At 45.5% G+C, this 22,892-nt stretch overlaps 2 protein-coding genes across 5 annotated transcripts; one reads left to right on the forward strand and one right to left on the reverse strand.

Moving 5' to 3' along the window:
• The first annotated feature begins 645 nt into the window (after window positions 1–645).
• LOC121981567 (cysteine proteinase 1-like) lies at window positions 646–3,989 on the forward strand. The gene is made up of 4 exons (XM_042534156.1): window positions 646–1,134; window positions 1,248–1,367; window positions 3,197–3,443; window positions 3,512–3,989. Exons 1-4 carry the CDS (start codon window positions 685–687, stop codon window positions 3,790–3,792), a joined length of 1,098 nt encoding a protein of 365 aa, XP_042390090.1. The 5' UTR covers window positions 646–684; the 3' UTR covers window positions 3,793–3,989.
• A 13,179-nt stretch (window positions 3,990–17,168) lies between these two features.
• Window positions 17,169–22,612, reverse strand: LOC121981568 (probable protein phosphatase 2C 33). 4 transcript variants are annotated; one of them, XM_042534158.1, is made up of 7 exons: window positions 22,360–22,612; window positions 21,604–22,002; window positions 21,089–21,466; window positions 20,854–20,971; window positions 18,375–18,598; window positions 18,024–18,273; window positions 17,169–17,959 (listed from the first exon to the last, which is right to left on the reverse strand). In XM_042534158.1, the coding sequence occupies exons 2-7, from the start codon at window positions 21,841–21,843 to the stop codon at window positions 17,817–17,819; spliced, it is 1,353 nt and encodes a 450-aa protein (XP_042390092.1). In that variant the 5' UTR covers window positions 21,844–22,002; window positions 22,360–22,612; the 3' UTR covers window positions 17,169–17,816. The 4 variants fall into 4 exon arrangements, with proteins under 4 accessions (XP_042390092.1, XP_042390093.1, XP_042390094.1 ...); XM_042534159.1 differs by having other exon boundaries at window positions 21,089–21,313; window positions 21,386–21,466; window positions 21,604–22,612; XM_042534160.1 differs by having other exon boundaries at window positions 17,169–17,949; window positions 21,604–22,612.
• Window positions 22,613–22,892: the final 280 nt, after the last annotated feature.

Here is a 22,892-nt window from a genome sequence, read left to right on the forward strand (position 1 = left end):
AAATTCTGATGAAATTTTCATCAGGAAGGCCCCTCCCTCCGCAACCGTACGATTGACAGATTCGAATCAGAATCCATTTGGACCATTCATCCACGAAAGCTCTAGATTAATTAATTAATTATTTCTCTCAACTCGCTTTCATAATCGGAATGTCTTTCGGATAAAATCAGACGGCGCCGGTAATGAGTCGGGTCCGCGTTGGTAAGTGCAATGAAATTTGGACAAAAATCACCAGGGTTTTTTTTTTAATAACAAGACACTCTATGCTAAAATAATACAATTATTTTCAAATTTTCAGCTATACGTATTAATGAAATCACAATTTCTATAAATATATTTATAATAGTAACAATATAAATATTAGATGAACATATTGTACCAGTTATAAAATCATAAGTTTTATAATAATCAGTGATAAAGTTAGATAAAAAAAATATTTTTTTAAAAAAGAGTTCTACAGTATATTAGTGAATAATAGATGACAAAATTGAATCTATATTATAATAATTATAAAATTATAACTATTATAATATAAATGTTTTTAAGACGCCATTTTGATTTTCACAAAGGAGTACACGTGTTGGAACCTGATGGGTCAGTCGTCGTCCAATGGATGCACGCAACTGATACTTGATAAGGCGGATAAAGCGGAAGGGCGAAGCAGCAGAGAGCATCAGGGACTCTATGGATCTCCTCCGCCTCTTTCTGTCGCTCCTTCTCCTCTCATCGGTGGCGATCGCCTCCTCCGCCGGCGATGCCGAAGAGGATCCGATGATCCTGCAGGTGGTGGACTCCGCCAAGGACGAGAAGGCGCTCGGCGCGGAGGCGCACTTTGCTAGCTTCGTGAGGCGGTTCGGCAAGACGTACGCCGACGAGGACGAGCGTGCTCACCGCTTCAAGGTGTTCAAGAAGAACCTCCGTCGGGCGTCGCAGCACCAGATGCTGGACCCCACCGCCGTCCACGGAGTCACCAAGTTCTCTGACCTAACTCCCGCTGAGTTCCGACGCGCCTACCTCGGCCTCCGCCGCCCGTCTATGGCTTCTTCCAACGAGGCGCCTATCCTTCCCACTAACGGCCTACCTACAGACTTCGATTGGAGAGACAATGGAGCTGTCACTAGCGTTAAGAATCAGGTTCTCTTTTTAAGCAAATCTACAGGCCAACACCTAATTTTGCCTCTTTTTAAGGCCCTCTTTTGTATGTTGTCTGATTTGTTGTCTTCCTTTTTTTTTTTGTTTTATTTTAGGGTTCGTGTGGATCGTGCTGGTCCTTCAGCACTGCAGCAGCTCTGGAAGGAGCACACTTTTTGGCCACTGGAAAACTTGAAAGCCTCAGCGAGCAGCAGCTAGTTGATTGCGATCATGAGGTATGATCTTTTGGCTTAAAATTCTACATCCATGCTTGATTGTCGCTATTGAAAGGGCGAACCTTTTCTAGAAAATACTTAGAAAGCCTTATTTTATTTGATTCTTTGCTGTCTGTTTCGTGGAATTTATAAGCGAACCTCTTCTAAATAATTTATACGACTGAGGTCTTATTTATGAAAGTTTTCAGCGAGGAAATGCACCTACCTAACAAACAGTAGTAGAATGTCATATCTGTGAATACGAAGCTTGAAAATGTTGCAAAAGTCGAAACTGTATAGTCATTTCAAGATAAGTGGATCTTTAACTGGAAGGATTACTCCCGTTTTTTACTTCTTGGCTATCAGATGTGGTTATCTATATGATTGTATTTAGCTGATTAACTTTCTAGTAATCGTACCATATGCACTTGTTGGATAGTAATCAGAAGGGGAAGTTCTACTTTTTATGAACCTTTTTTTTTGGAAGAACTAGCAAAAATTATTGATACTTAGGGTGATATCTTCCAAAAGTCTCATAATTTTCTGAAACTCTTACCCTGATGGGGTTTTTTTTTTGCTTAAATTCCCTGCTCGTTAACATTTAGTCATTTATGATGTTACAGCTCAGAACGATATATCTCTTAAGTAATCAACATGATTTTTGAGTGGAGCCATAAGGAGGAAAAAACCTGAAACAAGGACCACAAAAGAAATAATTCTGATTCGTTTGTTTGTTAGAATTGTTATAACTAGTCATCTGGAAGATAGAAGGATGTTTCATGATAATTCAGTAACAAATTATACAGGTTTCGTAGACCTGTCCTTCAAGTATCAGTATTTAGATACCGATATGCAATAGAATTTGATGTCTCATATTTGATTAACAATTTCAAGATATAGCTCATCTTCTAAGCAAACTTGTTGTATTTAATGTACTAAACCTGGAATAGCAATCAAATTAGACAAAGGGAAGAGGTCATGAAGTTACCAAGTCCAACTAGTTTAATCATATGGCTAAGGGTTACGTAAGACAAAAATTTAAGTCCAAGAAGAAAAATAGGGCCAACCTGGCTTCATTGTTTTTCAGCTTGATTTTCTGGTCCTATCATTTGGTTTGTACAGCAATTAATGCTTTGAAAATATTAATCGGGAACTAAAGGTCAATCTGTTTGGTTGAAATGGTGGAATTGGTTTAATTGGAAAAATCGTGAATTGGTAAAGTTGTTACAGTTGTCCTGTTCTGGTTTTAAAAACATTGGTAACACCAACACCACTTGATGCTAATTAGTTTGATAGTAAACCAACCAATTCGTTTATCTGCTGGAGATTAAGGTCAATAATAGGAAAATAAGCATACATTAGTCCATACATATTTATTCAGTAAAACAATCCATCCATCTATGTATTAGGAACTATTGTAATTGATATATCTATTTTAAACATTTCCTATATGTTATTTCCTGCTCTACTGTTTTCTGTTGGCAGTTAACTTATGATCTATGTGATCTCAACTAGCATCTTCCACTAGTTTTTGACAAATGAGCTAAAATGCATAAACAATTGACCTCTAAACATGTCCATCTTTAACTTTTAACACCAACCCCTTGTGTTCTAAATGTCCTCTGTGTCCAGATGTTAATTCAATCTTCAATTTCGTGATCAATTTTGTTGGCTTCTCTTTAAGCTTGATTTACTTGGGTGAAAAGGCATGAGGGAGACTGGGAGAGAGAGAGTTAGTAAAGAAAAGCACAGATTTTTGCTCGAAGCCATATTTTTCTTGGATACTCCTCACTCACAGATATCTGCTCATGTTACAAATCATATTCAAGCAATTTATCGGATTCTTGCAGTGTGATTCAGATGAACCAGATGACTGCGACCAGGGATGTAATGGCGGTTTAATGACCACTGCATTTCAGTACTTACTCAAGGCTGGTGGGCTTCAGCGTGAAGAAGACTACCCTTACACTGGGACTGACCGAGGTGGTTGCAAGTTTGACAAGTCCAAAATTGTGGCTTCAGTTCAAAACTTCAGCGTCGTCTCTGTTGACGAAGATCAAATTGCTGCTAACCTAGTGAAACACGGCCCTCTCGCAAGTAGGTGTCCCTACGCTGTTGTTCTACTGATAATCTCCAGACTCAAATTTCTGCTATTCTCTCTGCAGTTGGCATAAATGCAGTGTACATGCAAACCTACATCGGAGGTGTATCGTGCCCATATGTTTGTGGGCGGCAGTTGGACCACGGCGTGCTCCTGGTGGGCTACGGCTCGGCAGGTTATTCCCCCATTCGCCTTAAGAAGAAGCCTTACTGGATAATAAAGAATTCATGGGGAGAAAGCTGGGGTGAGAATGGGTACTACAAGATCTGCAGGGGTCACAATGTATGCGGTGTGGATTCGATGGTCTCCACAGTCACTGCAGTAAACACTCAACAAGATCAGTGATCATTTGCTCTTAGTTCATGTATTATAGCCTGCATATATAGACTTCCATTTGCATGTGTTATCTTAAACTGCTTGAGATAGTAAGGTAAATTTCTGGTGTAGGTTTCTATGTGGCTATGCCAACTCCTAAACTATGATGTATTATCAGTATATATTAATAAGTATGCTTTGATAATGTCCCAAGAGGTTTAACACAATTTTGAGTTAAAGTAATCTGGGCCTTGACTCTTTAGTTTGCCAAGTTGATTATGAGCCAACAGTGTTTCCCTTTGTGCAAAAATCAAAAACGTCCTCTTTTTTTATTCATCACATGAGCATGTCTTTTTTATTTTTTTTATCGAAAGAGCAGCCCACCAGATCCCTTCGTATAATGACACGAGTACGTTGTTTAACATTATTATCTTTTGTCATTAACATTAAATCTTGAATTGATCGGATAATTTCATAGTTGTTATCATATTTATATTAGTTATAGTTTCACACAGTTGTTATAATATAAATACTGTTAAACAAAATATGTTTGTATTGAAGTAGTTATAAAATTGTAACTATTATAACATGAATGTTATGTGAGCAAGTTAATTTGGTGTTGTAGTAATTATGATTTTATAGATGTTACAATATAAATGAATGTTATGTGAGCAAGTTAATTTGGTGTTGTAGTAATTATGATTTTATAGATGTTACAATATAAATGGGAGTAGTTTTTATAATGGGTATGTTATTGAATATATCTGTTCAATCGATTTAGAATTTAAATTTAAAATTGGTATATTAAAAAATCAAAATCGATAATATTCGAGGGCAACTGTGTGACTCTTTTGATAATTAAAAAAAAATGAAAGAGGATGATTCCTGATCCGGCGGTAAGAACAGGGGACCCCTGTTCTAGGGAGTTAATGTCACGTGGAAGTCAAATGGCCAGATGGCCGACCGGATATGGGTTGGTCGAACGCCCGACCGGCTGACCGGGTTCTAACTGAAGGCGCCCCAGCAGGAAGCTAGGCCCCGGCACTCATGGTACAGGAGCGTAGGGCCGAGCGGAGGGCACGCTCGGCCGAAGACATGAGGTAGCATACTGCTAAGTCTCCACAAAGCACATTACCGAGAATCTTCCAAGTAGACCACCATAGGTGTCCGGCCGGACGTAAGGCATAGGCTGGCAGGCCGGACGCTCGGTCGGGAACGAGGGGAAAGAGACAAGGGACGTCTTTCTCTGACAGCGGGCATGTTCTGCGTTTAGGCCATACTCCAAATCTTACGACAGGGGGTTTAGCTGTCCTATCAAAGACGTGCTAGGACTGTAGCAGTATGGTGTCAGGTAAGCTCACTGACAGGTCCTTACTAGGGTATGGGCTGAGGACACGTGTACACCTCGGTATGTGTGCACCCGCTTCCCCCTAGCCCTATATAAAGGCTCTCATCCTTCACCGGAGGTACGCATTCTACGATCCTTGGAGCCACTTTCTTGTTGAGCTTTGCCTGACTTGAGCGTCGGAGGGTCGTCGCCGGGAACCCCTTCCCGGCCCGACTTCCTTGCAGGTTCGCCGGAGGACCGTACGACCGGTCGGATATCCACATCAGCGACTCGGAGAGCGCCACGTGCCCAGCGCCCGTTGATTCAGCTTTCAGACAGGATCAAATTGGCGCCGTCTGTGGGAACGCTCTTGCATCCGAGCGGAAGCAATGGACGAAGCTGGACGACAACACACGGTGACGCTTTCCACGGAGGAACTCGACGCTCTGATCGAGTTGAGGGCTGCCAAACTTGTGGAGCAAAAGCAGAAAGCACCAGCCGAGCGGCCTGAGCAGCAAGCAACGTCAGCATCTGGTGGCCGAGCAGAAGCACCACAGGCCACTGTTGCATTCCATCGGGCCTTATTCCGCACCCATGAAGCCGCAGCAACTAATCGAGATCGGGGATCTTCTTCGGATGAAATACCTAGACGAGACGACAGAAAAGGGAAAGCCCCCCGAGCGGACGCATCGCCCGAGCGGATTAATCGCCAATTTTCAGAGGCTATTCTACGAGACCCTCTGCCCAAGCACTACGTGCCTCCGACGATCGGCGAATACAATGGAACCACCGATCCGGATGATCATTTGGGCAAGTTTAATAACACGGCAACCCTGCATCAATACACAGATGGGGTGAAGTGTCGAGTTTTCCTCACCACCCTCTCTGGATCGGCTCAACGGTGGTTTCGGAGATTGCCGGACGGATCTATCTCAAGCTTCAAAGACTTCCGAACGGCTTTCCTCCATCACTTCGCAAGCAGTCAGCGCTATCAGAAGACTAGTGTCAGTCTGTTTGCCATCAAACAGGAAGCCCGCGAATCGCTTCGAGCCTATATCCAGCGGTTCAACAGAGTGGCCATGGATATTCCAACGGCCACCTCGGAGACCATGATGAATGCCTTCACACAAGGCCTAGTGGATGGGGATTTCTTCCGATCACTCATTCGGAAGCCGCCTCGAGACTACGACCACATGCTACACTGGGCCAACGAATACATCAACGTGGAGGAAGCCCAAGCAGCCCGGAAAAAAGAAACTCCAACCGAGCGGGCTCCTCCTGCCGAGCGGAAGCCGCACGCCGCTCAACCACCCAGAGGACCAAGGGCCGAAGCAATCCGCTCTCCCCATGCTAGGTCCCACGTGCAAGAAGTAGTTGCCGCTCGGCCCAAGCCAAAGAAGAAATGGACCCCAATGTTCTGCTCCTTCCACCGGACGGATACGCACAACACAAGGGATTGTCGAAGTCTTCCCTTGATTGCTCATCCCGTTTCCCGAAGTGGGGGTCGATGATCGCCCTCATCCGATAGACGACAGAGAACTCATGAAGCCGATCAGACTCAAGCTGACAGGAGAAAACAACAGACTCCCGATCGGCATCGCTCTCCGAGGCGGGAGAATCGCCGAATGTCTAGAGAACGGTCCCGACCATCCGCTCGGGAAGAAGAAAATAGGAGTAATACTTCCCGAGGCGAGATCAACATTATTGCTGGCGAGCCGACCGGAGGCGACTCTAACCGAGCAAGGAAGGCGAGCGTCCGACAGCTCCAGATCCATGCGGTCGGCTGCAGCCAGGAACGGGCAAGTGGACCCGAAATCAGTTTCGGGCCTCGGGATTTGGAAGGAGTCGAAGTCCCCCACGACGATACTCTCCTCATCAAAGCGGTAATAGCCAATTACACTATTCACCGCGTTTTTATTGACACAGGAAGCTCGGTCAACATCATATTCAAAAAGGCGTTCGATCAACTGCAAATTGACCGCGCCGAGCTGCTGCCCATGACAACCCCCCTCTATGGGTTTACGGGCAATGAAGTCCTGCCGGTCGGACAGATCCGACTGACTATCTCACTGGGAGAAGAGCCGCTCAGGAGGATGCGTACAGCAAACTTTGTGGTGGTTGACTCTCCCTCATCATACAACGTCATTTTGGGACGACCGGCGCTCAGCGAATTCCGAGCGGCCATCTCCACCTTCCACCAGAAGATCAAATTCCCTGTTGAGGACAAAGTGGGAGAAGTACGGGGAGACCAACTAGCAGCTCGGCGATGCTACGTCGAGATGGTCCGAGCAGAAGCCAATTCCACTCGGAAGTCGCCACGGATCGAGGTGAACGTTATAACTGAGAAGCCGACCCGAACGGAGGCCACGACGTTCGTTGCGTCCGACCTGGAGGCAGGCCAAAAACAGGAAGTGATCAAATGCCTCCGGAGAAACTGTGATGTCTTCGTTTGGTCAACGCACGAGCTGCCCGGAATTTCGCCGGGCATAGCGCAGCACGAGCTACATGTCCGACCGGACGCTCGGCCGGTGAAGCAAAGAAAAAGGGATTTCAACGCCGAACAGAATGTCATCATCCGGGCGGAAGTTGAGAAGCTTTTGGAGGCCAGCCATATTCGCGAGGTTTAGTTCCCGAGCTGGCTAGCGAACGTAGTATTAGTCTCCAAGCCGGGCAACAAGTGGAGAGTGTGCATAGATTTTCGGGATCTCAACAAAGCTTGCCCGAAAGACTTTTATCCTCTGCCTCGGATTGATCAATTGGTGGACTCCACAGCTGGCTGCGAGCTGATATGTATGCTCACGCTTACCAAGGCTATCATCAAGTGCCGCTCACCCGAGAAGACCAAGAAAAAGTCAGCTTCGTTACAGCCGACGGCACGTATTGCTAAAATGTAATGTCGTTTGGACTAAAGAACGCGGGAGCCACTTATCAGCGATTGATGAACAAAGTGTTCAAAGAGCAGATCGGGCGAAATCTGGAAGTATACATGGACGACATTCTCATCAAGTCCGTCCGAGCGGCCGATCTCTTTGAAGACATGGAAGAGACTTTCCGAACGCTACGGAAATATGGAGTCAAGTTAAACCCACAAAAGTGTCTGTTCGGAGCAAAAGGAGGACGTTTCTTGGGTTACATAGTGACCGAGCGGGGCATCGAAGCAAATCCCAGCAAAGTGAAAGCCTTACAAGATATGCCGCCTCCAAGAAATCTGAGGGAAGTGCAGCGCTTGACCGGTCGGATAACTGCTCTGTCCAGATTCATCTCAACGACCGCCGACCGGAGCCTATCTTTTTTCAAAATCTTACGCAAAGCCACCAAGTTTCACTGGGACGAAGAATGCGATCGGGCGTTCAAAGATCTGAAGACATATCTAAATTCTCTTCCAGTACTAGCCAAGCCAACTATGGATGAGCCACTTTGTATCTACTTATCTTCAACCGAGCAAGCCGTCGGCTCGACACTAGTAAGGGCGAGCGGAGAAGAGCCTGTATATTTTCTTAGCCATATTTTAAAAGATGTTGAATCTCGCTACACTGGACTCGAGAAACTAGCTTTCGCTTTGGTCCTCGCCGCTCGGCGCCTCCGTCCTTATTTCTTGGCTCATACTATCATCGTCCGGACGAATAGCTCATTGGGAAGAGTGCTGTTGAATCCCGAAGCGTCCGGACGGCTCATTAAATGGACGACGGAGTTGAGCGAATTCGACATCCAATACCAGCCCCGGTCGGCGATAAAGGCTCAGTCCTTGGCAGATTTTGTCACCGAAGTACAAAGGCCAGAACCCGAAGCCATGTGGAAGATATTTGTGGACGGATTGGCCACTCGTCTCGAGAGCGGTATTGGTGTATTGTTGCTTTCTCCCCAAGAAGAAAAGATGCATCTATCCGTCTGGCTTGATTATAGAGCTACAAATAATGAAGCAGAGTATGAAGCCCTTATAGCCGGCTTACAGGCTGCTCGGCATGTAGGGGTCGGACGGGTGACGCTACATTCAGACTCTCAATTGGCCGCTCAACAACTCTCAGGCTCCTTTGAAATCAACAACGCTCGGCTCAAGCTTTACGCTCAAGCCTTCGAGAAACTCAAGGCCGACTTCAGAGAGGTTATTATCCAGAAGATACCCCGAGCGAAGAACCAAGCGGCCGATGAGTTAACCAAACTCGCAAGCTCAATAACGTCGGTCGCCATCCAGCAGCCAATTGAACAAGTTTCGCTGGTGGCTCACGTCGACCGGATGGAGGGCATCTCGTTTCCGAGCGACTGGCGGACACCCATCATGGAGTTCCTCTGCTCGGGTGCTACATCGTCCGATCGGGATGAAGCCCAGATACTAAGGAGGAGAGCCGGTCGGTTCACGCTCATTGGTGACCAACTATACAAGAAGGCTTTCTCTCGCCCACTGTTGAAATGCGTGAGCTCGGAAGACGCGGCGTACATCCTCCAAGAAGTGCATCAAGGATCCTGCGGTGGGCATCCGGGCGGACGATCGCTGGCTAAGAAAATCCTGCTGGCCGGATACTTCTGGCCATCTTTACAAGCAGACGCCGCTCGGACCGTCGCGACGTGCCTTTCTTGTCAAAGGTATCATAATTTCTCTCATCGACCGGCGGAAGAAATGAAGGCAGCTACTGTGTCTTGTCCGTTCGACCAATGGGGAATGGATATTGTGGGTCCGTTTCCTATGGCGACCGGACAGTGGAAATTTTTATTGGTGGCGGTTGATTATTTTTCCAAGTGGGTGGAGGCCGAGCCGCTAGCCAAGATCACCGAGCAGATGGTCAAGAAATTTATCTGGCAACATATCATCTGCCGATTCGGCATCCCCCATCGACTTATTTCAAACAACGGTCGGCAATTCACAGGAAAGTTGCTCGAAGATTGGTGCAGAACCTATGACATCGAGCAACACTTCACGTCTATGGCGTATCCTCAAAGCAATGGTCAAGCCGAAGTAGCCAATCGGGAAATTCTTTGTATTCTGCGCGCTCGGCTCGACCACTTGGGAGGAAGCTGGGTGGATGAAGTGCCTGGCGTCTTATGGGCCATCCGCACGACCCCAAAGGAAGGAACGAGCGTCACGCCTTTCCATCTGGTGTACGGCGGCGAAGCGGTGATTCCTGTCGAAGCCGGCGTTGAGTCCGTCCGGATCCAGAATTATGACGATGGCAACGCCGAGCGGAGGAACATGGAGCTGGATTTGGTCGACGAGGAGCGAGCCAAGGCGTCCGTCCGGCTGATGGCGTACCGGCAACGGATGAAGCAAAACTACAATCGGCGCGTAATCCCCAGATCATTCCACGTAGGTGACTTGGTCTGGAAAAAAGTAAAGCCGGTCGACGACGTCGGCAAACTGGAGGCTCCTTGGGCAGGCCCCTTCAAAATCATTAAAAACCTCCGCTCGGGCGCTTATTATTTGGAGGATGAAGACGGGCGACAGCTGGACCGACCGTGGAGCGCGAATCATCTCCAACCTTATCGAGCTGGGTGAAAGGTGCACTGATGTAACTCGCTTTTGTGTATATTTTGGTCGCCTATGTACTTGTAATGCAGGCAGCAAAATGATAAAAAGGATGACAAATAGCTTCGTCGAACGGCGGTGTTCAAATTAGCGTAAAATCCGTCAAGCTCCGACGTTAAATATCGAGAGACGAGCCGGCGTCTATAAATCATCCGAGCGGAAGACCGTCGAGCTCCGACGTTAAATATCGAGAGACGAGCCGGCGTCTATAAATCATCCGAGCGGAAAACCGTCGAGCTCCGACGTTAAATATCGAGAGACGAGCCGGCGTCTATAAATCATCCGAGCGGAAGAGCCCGTAAAAGGGATGTATAGACGAGGCGGCGTCTATAAATCATCCGGCGGAAGACCGTCGAGCTTCGACGTTAAATATCGAGACAGGCGTCTATAAATCATCCGGCGAAGACCGTCGAGCTCGGACGTTAAATATAGACGAGCCGGCGTCTATAAATCATCCGAAGCGGAAGACCGTCGAGCTCGGCCGGTAAAATAGCGAGTATAGGGCATCATCATCCGAAGCGGAAGACCGTCGAGCTCCGGCGTTAAATATCGAGAGCGGCGTCTATAAATCATCCGGCGGAAGACCGTCGAGCTCCGGCGTTAAATATCGAGGCGAGCCGGCGTCTATAAATCATCCGGCGGAAGACCGTCGAGCTCCGGCGTTAAATATCGAGGCGAGCCGGCATCTATAAATCATCCGGGCGGAAGACCGTCGAGCTCCGGCGTTAAATATCGAGAGGCGAGCCGGCATATCATCCGGCGGAAGACCGTCGAGCTCGGCGTTAAATATCGAGAGGCGAGCCGGCGTCTATAAATCATCCGGCGGAAGACCGTCGAGCTCAGGAAATGAAGACGAGGCGGCGTCTATAAATCATCCGGCGGAAGAGCCGATCAAACGTTAAATATCGAGAGGCGGGTCGGCGTCTATAAATCATCCGAAGCGGAAGACCGCCGAGCTCCGGCGTTAAATATCGAGGCGAGTGGCGTCTATAAATCATCCGAGCGGAAGACCGTCGAGCTCCGACGTTAAATATCGAGAGGCGAGTCGGCGTCTATAAATCATCCGAGCGGAAGACCGTCGAGCTCCGACGTTAAATATTGAGAGACGAGCCGGCGTCTATAAATCATCCGAGCGGAAGACCGTCGAGCTCCGACGTTAAATATCGAGAGACGAGCCGGCGTCTATAAATCATCCGAGCGGAAGACCGTCGAGCTCCGACGTTAAATATCGAGAGGCGAGCCGGCGTCTATAAATCATCCGAGCGGAAGACCGTCGAGCTCCGACGTTAAATATCGAGAGACGAGCCGGCGTCTATGAATCATCCGAGCGGATGAGGCCAATAAAAAGGATGCAATTGTCCAAGAAACTCGCCGTCAATATCGTTCGATCGTCTCTACGTTCCGCTCGGCCCAGTACCCAAAGGTACTTCATCGGTGTCTAGCGAGCGGTCTCTGCTATCAAAGCGGAATGTTGCATATTGAAAATATTACATATTTAGCCGAGCGGAAGGACAACGCCAAATACTTAAAAAAACACATTTCGAATACCAGAGATGTGATAACAGGCGAGCGGACAACACACATTAACCAGCAAAAGGACAAAGTACGCGAAAGGGAAATGTTGCATTAAAATTAAAACTTTAGGCCGAACGGCCTAAGTACAAAAAAAAAGAAGATCATTTTTTGGCCTAGTGGCCTAATTACATATAACGACGTCTACTCAATGTAGTCATAAAGATCCTTGGGGATATTGTCCAGGAGTGCCACTTGATCGCCGGCCGGAATAGTAGTGGACTCCGGAAGAAGACCCTTAGACTTCAGATAAGTGGTGGTGGCGGTCATAGCCAAGTCGAAGGCTGTGTACATCCGCTCGCATATTTTTTCAGAGAATTCAGGCGAGCGGATGTAGCTCTGTCTTAAGGCAGCGACCCGACTCGGCTCGGCCTCTTGATATTCTTTGAGGGCCGCCTGGGAGGCAGTAAGGAAATCCTGCATATTCTGAAGTTTCTCCGCATCGGCCGAGCGGCCCGCCTTCTCTCTATCAAGCTGCTCCGTCAGCTCCTTTACCTTCAGCTCCAGGCCCCGAGCCTCCATGTTCTTCTTCTCCAAGTCGGAAATGACTGTGTTTTTTCGAGTGGTGGCCAAGGTTATTTTTGTGTCGAGCGACTTGACTTGCCGCTCGGACTCGACCAAGGCATGGGCTTGATCGGCCGTCTTTTTCTGCTCGGCCGCCAACAAATCTTGAGCTTTCTTCAGCTCCTTTTGCAGCTCGGCATACGTGGGGCCTTGAGAGTCGGACGGGCCGCTAACCGCCTTCAGTTGTCTCAATTCTTCGTCCACCATCGCCAGGCGGTTGGAGACAGCTATCTCTTCCACCCATCTCTGGCGAGAGAATTAGAAGTTGTTAGTGGCCGAGCGGAGATAATGCATACCAAACACTGAAGAAAACAAACTTACCCCCGTGGCCTCCTGCATATGGCTATTGGCCAAATTTCAAAGGGGGATCAGCGCGACGCGCGCCCGAGCGTCAGCCCACATCTCGGCTAGAGGCCCCTTCAAGGTGATGGTGTGCTCGGGCACGGTTGGACGATCGGCCTCTAGCAGCAGCTCTTCAGTCGGGATATGAAGAGAGGCCCGTACAGTGCGGCCATGGCCGGGGGTCGTCCGACCGGCGATCGGAAGAGGATCAGAAGCCGGCGCCGAAAACTGAGAATGAATGGTTGAGCGCTTGACTAGTTGACGAGCGGGCGGAAGGGTGCTGACCGGAATAGCTTCAATAGGGGCCTCCGGCTCATCCCATTCCGAAGGAGTCCGATCAGACGAAATAGCTTCGATTTCTGGCGCCTTGCCGCGAGCATGTGCAGTAGCTCGGGCGGACGGTTGAACGGCAGAGGTAGCCGAGCGGAGTGGAGTTTCCACTCGGCGCCTCTTAGAGGCGGGTTGTCCCTCTTCCCGAGCGGAACCTTCTTCTTGGACAGTTTGTCCTCCGCTAGGAGTGGCTCCGCTTGCCACATGCTGGTGAGAAGCCTAAGCGGCCGACTCTGCATGAGTCCCGCTCTCCCCTTCATGCGAGCCGACCGGCTGGATGCCGAGCGCCTCCATCTCCTTTGCTGCCGTGGCTTCGAGCGCCGCCGTCATTCTCTTCAAAATGTCGGCCATTACCGACTCCATGACGATGTCCGCTGCAAAGGAAAGGAGAAAAATCAGTTAGCAATCAAAGCAAATGCCCAAGTAAAATTCTTACCGAAGCCAGTCGGAAGAGGAGTCCGTATGGGACTCAGACCGAAGATGTACATCACTCCTTCGTGAAGAAGCTTATTGATGTCGAGCCGTAAACCGGCTAGCATGTTTGCAGCATGGAGGTAGTCCGGTCGGGTCTTGAATTTCTTCAGCTCAGGAGTGGGGGGTAGGTCGACCTGCCACTTGGTCCGGAAATTGGCCTGCTCGGGCATACGGATATAGAAAAAATACTCCTTCCAATGTTTATTGGAAGAAGGCAGTTTGTTAAAGAAGACTAAGTCGGGCCGAGCTTGAAACATGAAGGTGCTCGGCTCGGATTGCTTGGGGTAATAGAAATTAAAAAAGATGTCCGGTCGGAGGGGGATGTTGTGGATTTTGAACAAAACAACAACCTCGCAGAGAAGGCGAAAAGTGTTGGGTACTAGACTGTCGAGCGGAACACCGAAAAAGTTACAAACATCGATAATGAAAGGATGTACAGGGAAACGCAGACCAGCGGTAAACTGGTCGCGGAAGACACAGAAGGCTCCGCGCGGCGGCCTGTGCGGCCGAGCGGAGGGACCGGCCAAAAGAAGTTCAAAATCATCGGGGATTTCAAAATTGTCTGTTAGAACATCAAAATCACGCTGGTCGAATCGGGACTGCATGGTGGTGTACCATGGGCCGAGGGACTGGTCTTCAGGATGAGAAGAACTAGCCATGATCCGAGCGGAAGGAATAAAAAAGGTGGAAAGGTAGAAGAAAGGCGACAACAAGCGAAAAAAGGCCCCAAGGAATGAAACGGGGGAAAGAAATGCGGAGGAAACACTGGAAACAAGGAAGAAAAGATATAGAGCCTTACTGCGAGGAAAAGGATCAAGGAAGAGGCGCCGGAGAGCGTCGGAAAGCAGGAATGGAATCGCCGGAGCACCGAAACACCAGGGACGAAGGTAGAGGTCGCGAAAACAAATGAGGGGGATAGGGGAGAATGAAGATTTTATAGGGTGGAGGTCGGGCGGCCTCCACCGTTGGATCCAGGTCACGGGAATCAAAGCGTGCATCGCACCGTCCATTTCGAACCGCTTCGATCCCATCAAAGCACCACGCCGTCGTCGCCGTACGATGACTACAGTGCGCCACGTGGCATTCAGCCATTCGAAGTATTTAATGAACGCATGCTCAGCCTTAATGTCGAAGATTATCGCAGATTACGAGGAGGTTCAAGGAATGTGGCTGTTGACTAACCTCAAGGCCATCCCTGTGGTAGGCCGAGCGGAGGATAATGCCACGCAGGCGTCGCCCGGCTAGACTCGCAGTCCAGTCAGTCGGACTAATCGCCTCCTTCGACTAGACTTGAAGGGAAGGCAAGTGATCCGGCGGTAAGAACAGGGGACCCCGTTCTGGGGAGTCAACGCCACGCGAAAGTCAAATGACCAAGTGGCCGACCGGATATGGGTTGGTCGAACGCCCGACCGGCTGACCGGGTTCTAACTGAAGGCGCCCCAGCAGGAAGCTGGGCCCCGTCGCTCATGGTATAGGAGCGTAGGGCCGAGCGGAGGGCACGCTCGGCCGAAGACATGAGGTAGCATACTGCTAAGTCTCCACAAAGCACATTACCGAGAATCTTCCAAGTAGACCACCATAGGTGTCCGGCCGGACGTAAGGCATAGGCTGGCCGGCTGGACGCTCGGTCGGGAACGAGGGGAAAGAGACAAGGGACGTCTTTCTCTGACAGCGGGCATGTTCTGCGTTTAGGCCATACTCCAAATCTTACGACAGGGGGTTTAGCTGTCCCATCGAAGACGTGCTAGGACTGTAGCAGTATGGTGTCAGGTAAGCTCACTGACAGGCCCTTACTATGGTATGGGCTGAGGACACGTGTACACCTCGGTATGTGTGCACCCGCTTTCCCCTAGCCCTATATAAAGACCCTCATCCTTCGCCGGAGGTACGCATTCTACGATCCTTGGAGCCACTTTCTTGTTGAGCTTTGCCTGACTTGAGCGTCGGAGGGTCGTCGCCGGGAACCCCTTCCCGGCCCGACTTCCTTGCAGGTTCGCCGGAGGACCGTACGACCGGTCGGAGATCCACGTCAACAACTCGGAGAGCGCCACGTGCCCAGCGTCCATTGATTCAGCTTTCGGACAGGATCACTTCCAAAAATCAAACTCTCATTTGATTTTTGCTCTCCCTTTCACTAAAAGGAGAGGCAAGTGGAGCTAACTTTCTACTTTCGTAGCCAGAAAGTGAGGGCCTTAGCGTTTGATCCTCAACGACCAACTCTAAACCCTTAACTAACGAGGATACAGTGTTCCTTGATTAGCTTCCCATCCTCAAGTTTTGCAAGAACAAAAAAACCTAGTTCGAAGAATAGGCGGCAGAGTAGAAGTATATCACCGAAAGCAAGAATCTTGTTTAGCTTGGTTGGCAAGAATCTCTCCTAAAGTGTCACATGCCACATTTGAATCGTATAAGAGAATGGCAAGGTAAGGAAAGAATAGTGATTGCACAATCCTAAAAGAGTCGGTAAGCATAACAAGTTGGTAAAAGATGATTGTGTTCATCCCTAATATCTCCGTTAATCTGTCTCAAAATCAATACGACGAAAATAAATTACAGATGACTACTAATCATTGGAATAATGATTAACGCATAAAAAATACATTTATCTTAACTATGCCAAAATTCAAATTGCAGAGCTCAAGTTAGCTAACCGCCCTCACATCGTCACATATAGCACCAACATGGACATCTGATTTTGAGAAAGTCCCTTGCCCTTAGAAGAGTTCAAACCTTAACAAGCTCATTGCCTTAATTGGCGAGCATTGCCACTCGTCCATCACACCTTACTGTACTATAGAGAGAGGCATCAACACCCACTAAGATGGAAAAGGGGAAAGATATTGTATGTAAAGATATGTCATAAATTCTAGCATAAGTTTTTAAAAATTATTATATAAATTATAAATTTAAAAATGATCAAAAAATCATATTTTAAAAGTTATAAAATAAAAATAAAAGGATCAAAGTGATATGAATTTCAGAAATTTAGGAGAATTATTTAGGATTTAAAAAGAACAAATATTTATGCAACAATTGCCACCAAAACAAAAAAACATCTATAAGTTAAGAGCAAATCATTTTTTTTCAACAAAATAAAAACATAAATTAAAAAAAAAATCTAACAATTTTATCTGAAATCCAATCACATAACAATTTTAATTAAAAGTAATTCAATAGATAAACAAACTCCACAAGACCACTAAAGTCACTAGAGGATTAAAAGAAATTGACAGAAGAAAAAAATGAAAAACAAACTTCGGCCTCCACTCTGCACTATTATATTTTACAATCTAATAATAGCATAGATATTCAAATCAAATAAAGTTGGCAGGAATTGTTTATATACAGATATCCATTCAAGAACTGCAACATGAACAGTAAATTCATCTACACTGTCCCCAAATCATGAACCCGTTTGTATTTTACACCTTTCTTTTCTTTTCTTTTCTTTTTTTTTTCTATTTAAAATAGATTCAATTCACTTGTAGGTCCACAAACATGCAAATGCAAGCAGAAGGATAAGCTCCACAAGGTGGAAAGTTTGAGCATGTGATGCCAATAAATGTTGAGTCACAGTCCACACATCCAAGGTGACAATCTCATCCATCCACAATCTGATAGATGTCGATCAGTGTTTTGTGTATCTGACCGGAGGTTGAACTGTTCGGCTGGTTCCGGTTGAACCGGTTGGAAATTCAGTACATTTTACTGCTTTTGTATATGGCATAGCTCCTTCACACAGCTTACAGTTCTTGAATAGATATAGACGAAGTGCTTCCTCGCATGGTAAGGTAGAATACAGGATAGCGAACAGTGAGGCATCGAGTCCCCAATACAACTAGGACATGGCACTAGACTTACAACTCACAGTGACCGAACCGCAACCGAAATTGCGCAAAGAATGCAATCCTACACACTAATATTTAACTATTTCAGAACGAACGAGAGAGAGAGAGAAAGACCTGGGCATTCTAATAGAGTCGGGCTGCTCTTCATCCAACTGTGGAGAGTCATTAAAGATGATGCTTGATGGTTGCCACACTTGTCGGTTGTTTCTGCCCTGTGATAGACTTTGATGGCATTAATAGGGTTTCAGGAGCTAGATCAAATTTTCAGGAGCTTCCTTGCCCTTACCCTGTTTATGACCGACAACCTCGACTTCATGCAGTGTCCCGTCAGCTTCGCTACCTCTGAGAGTGGAGTTGTTGGATGTGTCAGTATTAAGGAAGAGGCAAACCGCAGCACAATCATCAATTTTTGAAGTTGGATACTTGGACTTCCAGGCTTGTACAGCTGACTCAATGAGATACCGAGCGGCGGAGGCCCTTGTAGGAGCAGATGCAACTATGTGTATTGCCTCTTTGTTGGATAGAACATCCCAAACCTGACAAAAATTTATAAAAAGTCGTAAGGATGCAACGCTGAGTTTGTACATTTTTGTCAGCTAATATCAGGAGTGTGTTAACAGAACTGAATACATCTCACCCCATCCGAGGCCAACACGATAAACTCATCTTTTTCAGTAATGCGTCTGTAAGAAACTTCAGGCACAGATATTAAACCGAAATCCTTTAAACAGAAATCTCCAAATGCCCGTGCCATAGCCAAGCCTGGAGAATCGATATTGGGCAGCCATACCCGAACCACCTCTGGTTCATCCCTCAAAGCAAAGATACGGCCTCTACAACGCCTAATTCTTTCAGCTTCCCCTGCAGAGGAAAAAGATTATATTCTCGAGGAAAATTAATCGTAAGGCATCACTGCAATAATAGAAAGTAATTAGAAATGCAAAGGGAAGCGAGACCATTGAGTGTATCTGTCCACAGTTATTACATATACTAGCAAATTCAAACATCAAAATCATTTTAAACTTCTTTCATCGGTGCAGAAAACTCATTCAAAAATTGCCCCTTGAATCAAAAAAGGCTTCGATAAGTAGAAACAAGATATGTGTGTGAAAGCGAGGGTAAGAAGTTGAAACATAGTGAATAAAGAGAAACAAGACGATGTGTGTGTGTGTGTAAGCGAGAAAGAGAGAAGTTAAAACATAATGAATAAAGGATAACTAAAGGAACGAGAATGGGAAGCTTCAAATTTTTTATGAATTGGCTCAACTTTTAGATCCATAATTCCATATCGTTCCATCATTATCTATTCAAAACACAATACTTAAAAAGGGAATCATATTCTTGTAATTTCAAATAGAGCTTCGATATATTTCCTCTTTACAAAAAGAAATTTGTTACAGATCCCCGTATCAACCTTATAATGAGAGAGAATCACTATGCAGATTATCCTGCTCTCAGAAGGAAAGGAAGTCAATGAACACGCATTTGGACTGAACTCAGGGGTAACACTTTGAAAATGAAATTAATATGTAAATTGGCTTTGTCAAGCTTAACAAAATGTCAAAAAGGAAGAAATTTTTTATAAGATCACTCCATATATTTACCTTCAATGGGACACAAACATTTACCTATCGCTATACAGTTATCCAAGTGGTGATGCATGAAAAGATAATTTACATATCGGCCATTGCCCATATTCTCTGTTCCAAAAACTGTCCATAAAATCCCACACACATCATACACAGAAGTGAATTATGCTATGGCCAGAAACAGAACACCGTAGACACTAGACGATGATACTTTAGCAGAATACCTCACCTTGCCACTTAAGGTAACTCATGCGAGGACTAGCAATTGTCTTTATCGGTAAAATGAACTTTTTTTCATCAATAATGCAGATAAAGCTTATTGCAAAGGTAGTCAATGAATTCTAGAAATACAAAGAACAAAAAAGTTGCAAGCCAACACACTTTAAGCAATATGAAATGAATGTGAAAGGATCGCAGTGTGTTCCTTTATGGTTAAAATGAACACACACTAGTAATAGTGCTTAAATGTGAAGTCCTATACTTCCTTGAGGACACAAACATAAAAAATCAAAATTGTGAAATAACAAAATGCCAATTCAACAAATTAAATAATTTGTTTATAACATGTTATATGACGCATATGCAGGATCTTTCAAACAATAAAAATATAAATATTTTAGCATTTATTTAAAATATTTTTTTTACTATTACGATCAAATAAGTCATATACAAATATGTTTAACTGTTTAAGAAAATTTAGAAACATATTATGTAGTGAATTGAATTGTTAGTATGTTATATTTGTTATAACATACTAAACAAGGCATAGTATGGAATTTCATGACAGTGTGCACCTCTAAAGGACCAAGGCTTCACAAGTTCTAATCTATGAACTACTCATTCAATACTATGCAGTCTGCAAAGGAAACTAATTTGATGAATTCATACATAATATTTGTCTATGTTTTAACATAGGCTAGCAACCTAACGCAACCCTCCCCCTTTATCCAAGCTTGGAATGATAAAATTTATTCGCCATGGGTAGAGTTCAAAAGGAAACTAGTGCCATGAAAAAATAATCAAATATAAGAACCTGCATTGTAAGATGAGTTAAACACTTGCATGTATCATGACATCCCAAATTTGCAAGTGAAAGTTAGAGAACGAAACATTGAATTGGCACTAAAAATGCAGTAAGATTTGTCAAGGGTAGACAAGATTGTCCCAAATACTTTTCACTTACCACATTGCCTATTATTCTAAGAGTCTGACCGACCAAACTCCCACCAAAAGATAATCATATGAGAGGATGATGTTATTTCTCATAAAAACTTCTCAAATGAAAATGGTTGAAAGCAAACATTTACAAAGGAACCTTAGTGACATATGAATACCAAATAAGTCATACATTCAATGGTAAGTTAGGAATGTCAGAAGTATATGTATTGCCTATTCTAGCATCCCAAAAGGGGCATCACCAAGATCCTATGCCAAAAATGGATGATGACGATACACATGCCAGGATGCATGAATATGCAACATTAGCATTGTTGGAAGTAAGATAAAAGGTTTATAACGAAAACATACTAGGAAGACTTGGTTTTAGATCCAAAGTCAGTTGGACGGCAATCAAGGAGTTATTTTCATCTCTAGTGCCCAAAACTGCTCTTGAGTCTCCAACATTTCCAATGACAAGATCTTGAGCCTACAGAAGACAAAAGACCATTCACCAAAGAAAATATTGGATATTGTTTACAGCTAAACCACAATTGATAGACAGTTATATTAGTTGAACATGAACATTATATGGGAAGTTATCAACCTGCTTAACCAGAGTGACTGCTGTTGTCCCACTATAGAAGCAATCAATCTCCGGATGCAATCTCAGTTCCTTATCCACTATTCTGAAAGCCTTCAGGAATGAGTCTTTCATTGTTTTTGAGAATTTTGAACGTCTATCCTTCTCGTCAAATCCAGTAGAAGCTATGGATTCATCCATGGGGATTGGAGATGGAATTACATTTGAATTCATGGTGTCGGTATGGTTCTGTTTGGATTCATCATTTCCTACGATTAGCTCCCAACTGGCACGTAGATTCAAAGGGAGAATATCTCTTACTTTCCTTGCCACCGTGTGGCCATTAGGACCATGGCCATCAAAAACTCCACAAAAGACTGTATCACTCCTATCACCAAAATTCTGCATGTCGAAGGTAGAATTTTGAAGAACATATAATAATCTCAGAAACAAAGAGAAAAGCACTTCTGGAACGAGATCACATGGCCAATAGTTCAATTTAGTAGTGAAAAATGACTGTAGAATGGAATCCGACAGACCTCCCAAACGATCATGGCATCCTGGTTAGTCCCCTTCTTGCCCTGCTGGGTGAATAGCGAGGCGGTGTTGGTGGAGCCATTTCGAAACTTCCTCCCGGGGATCCTGCAGAGCTCGTCGTCCTCCTCTAGCGATGTCCGTGTCAACCTCCTGAGGCGACCCCGTTGTCGCCTGGTCCCCGAAGCCGGGGACGACGGGCTTGAGCCACCTCTCTGCCCATCGGCCGACAAGCAGGACCCCATCGGCAGGGCCCTGATCACTTCCAATATGCACTCCAGAGCAGCCAGACAGCTGAACCAAACGAATCGAGTAGGCGGATCCGTCGAGCCCCAGATTAAAACACCACTTTTTGACCTCTTCTATCTGAGCAATCCAATACCCTCACCGTCAAACTTCTCCCTCTGCTCCCCAAGACGAGAAACCGATTCAAGACGAAAGGGGAAGGGGCAAAAAGGCAATCTTGAGGAATTGTAAATGGAAATAAGAAGGAAACAAGGAGCAACAACAATAAGGAAAGCAATAAAGACGAGTATATCTACCTATACCTACAAGTAGCTGGATTAAACAAAATTTTGATTGCAAAACGGATAAGATCGAATAAAAACAAAATCTTCAGGGAAAGATCATTAAAAAAATCGACAACGAGAAGAACACAACGAAACTATTCTTTACAAAAAAAGGTAACCCTTTTACAGAAAGGGGGCGAGACAGGAAGGTATCCATCAAAAAGAAGAGGGATAGAAGAAGGAAGAAAGAACCAGCTCTTCCGTAGGATTAATCGATTCAACGACGACGAGGATCGTCATTCGTCAATGGAGAACATAGGGCACAGGAAGTTTCAATCTCCATCTCTTTAGCCATGAATCCTTGGCGTTCTTCCTACTACTTCTCTGCAATTCCAAATGCGTGGCTCCAATGCTTCCTTTATTCCCGTTCGTTTCCTTCTCTCTCTCTCTCTCTCTCTTCTCCCTCTCTCTCTTCTCTCTCTCTCTCTCTCTCGCTTCGTTTGGGTTGTGTATTTTATTTTTTACCCTACGTCTATCTATCCTAGGAAAATTTCATTTTGACCCATGTAGTTGGAAGGATTTTCTCAAATGTACTCCATATTTTTTAAATTATCATTTCACCCCTTCTAGTTTGAATTTATTGCTTAAATATCCCTGAGTCGTTAAATATTTTTGAGTCGTTATTGTATTTTATTTTTTAAATTTTTTACCCTACGTCTATCTATCCTAGTGCAAGTTTGATTTTTTTTAGTTAATTCTGAAAATATCAAGCCGATCCTATACCA

The sequence above is a fragment of the Zingiber officinale genome, chromosome 5A, assembly GCF_018446385.1.
Source record: "Zingiber officinale cultivar Zhangliang chromosome 5A, Zo_v1.1, whole genome shotgun sequence".
Taxonomy (NCBI): Eukaryota; Viridiplantae; Streptophyta; class Magnoliopsida; order Zingiberales; family Zingiberaceae; genus Zingiber; species Zingiber officinale.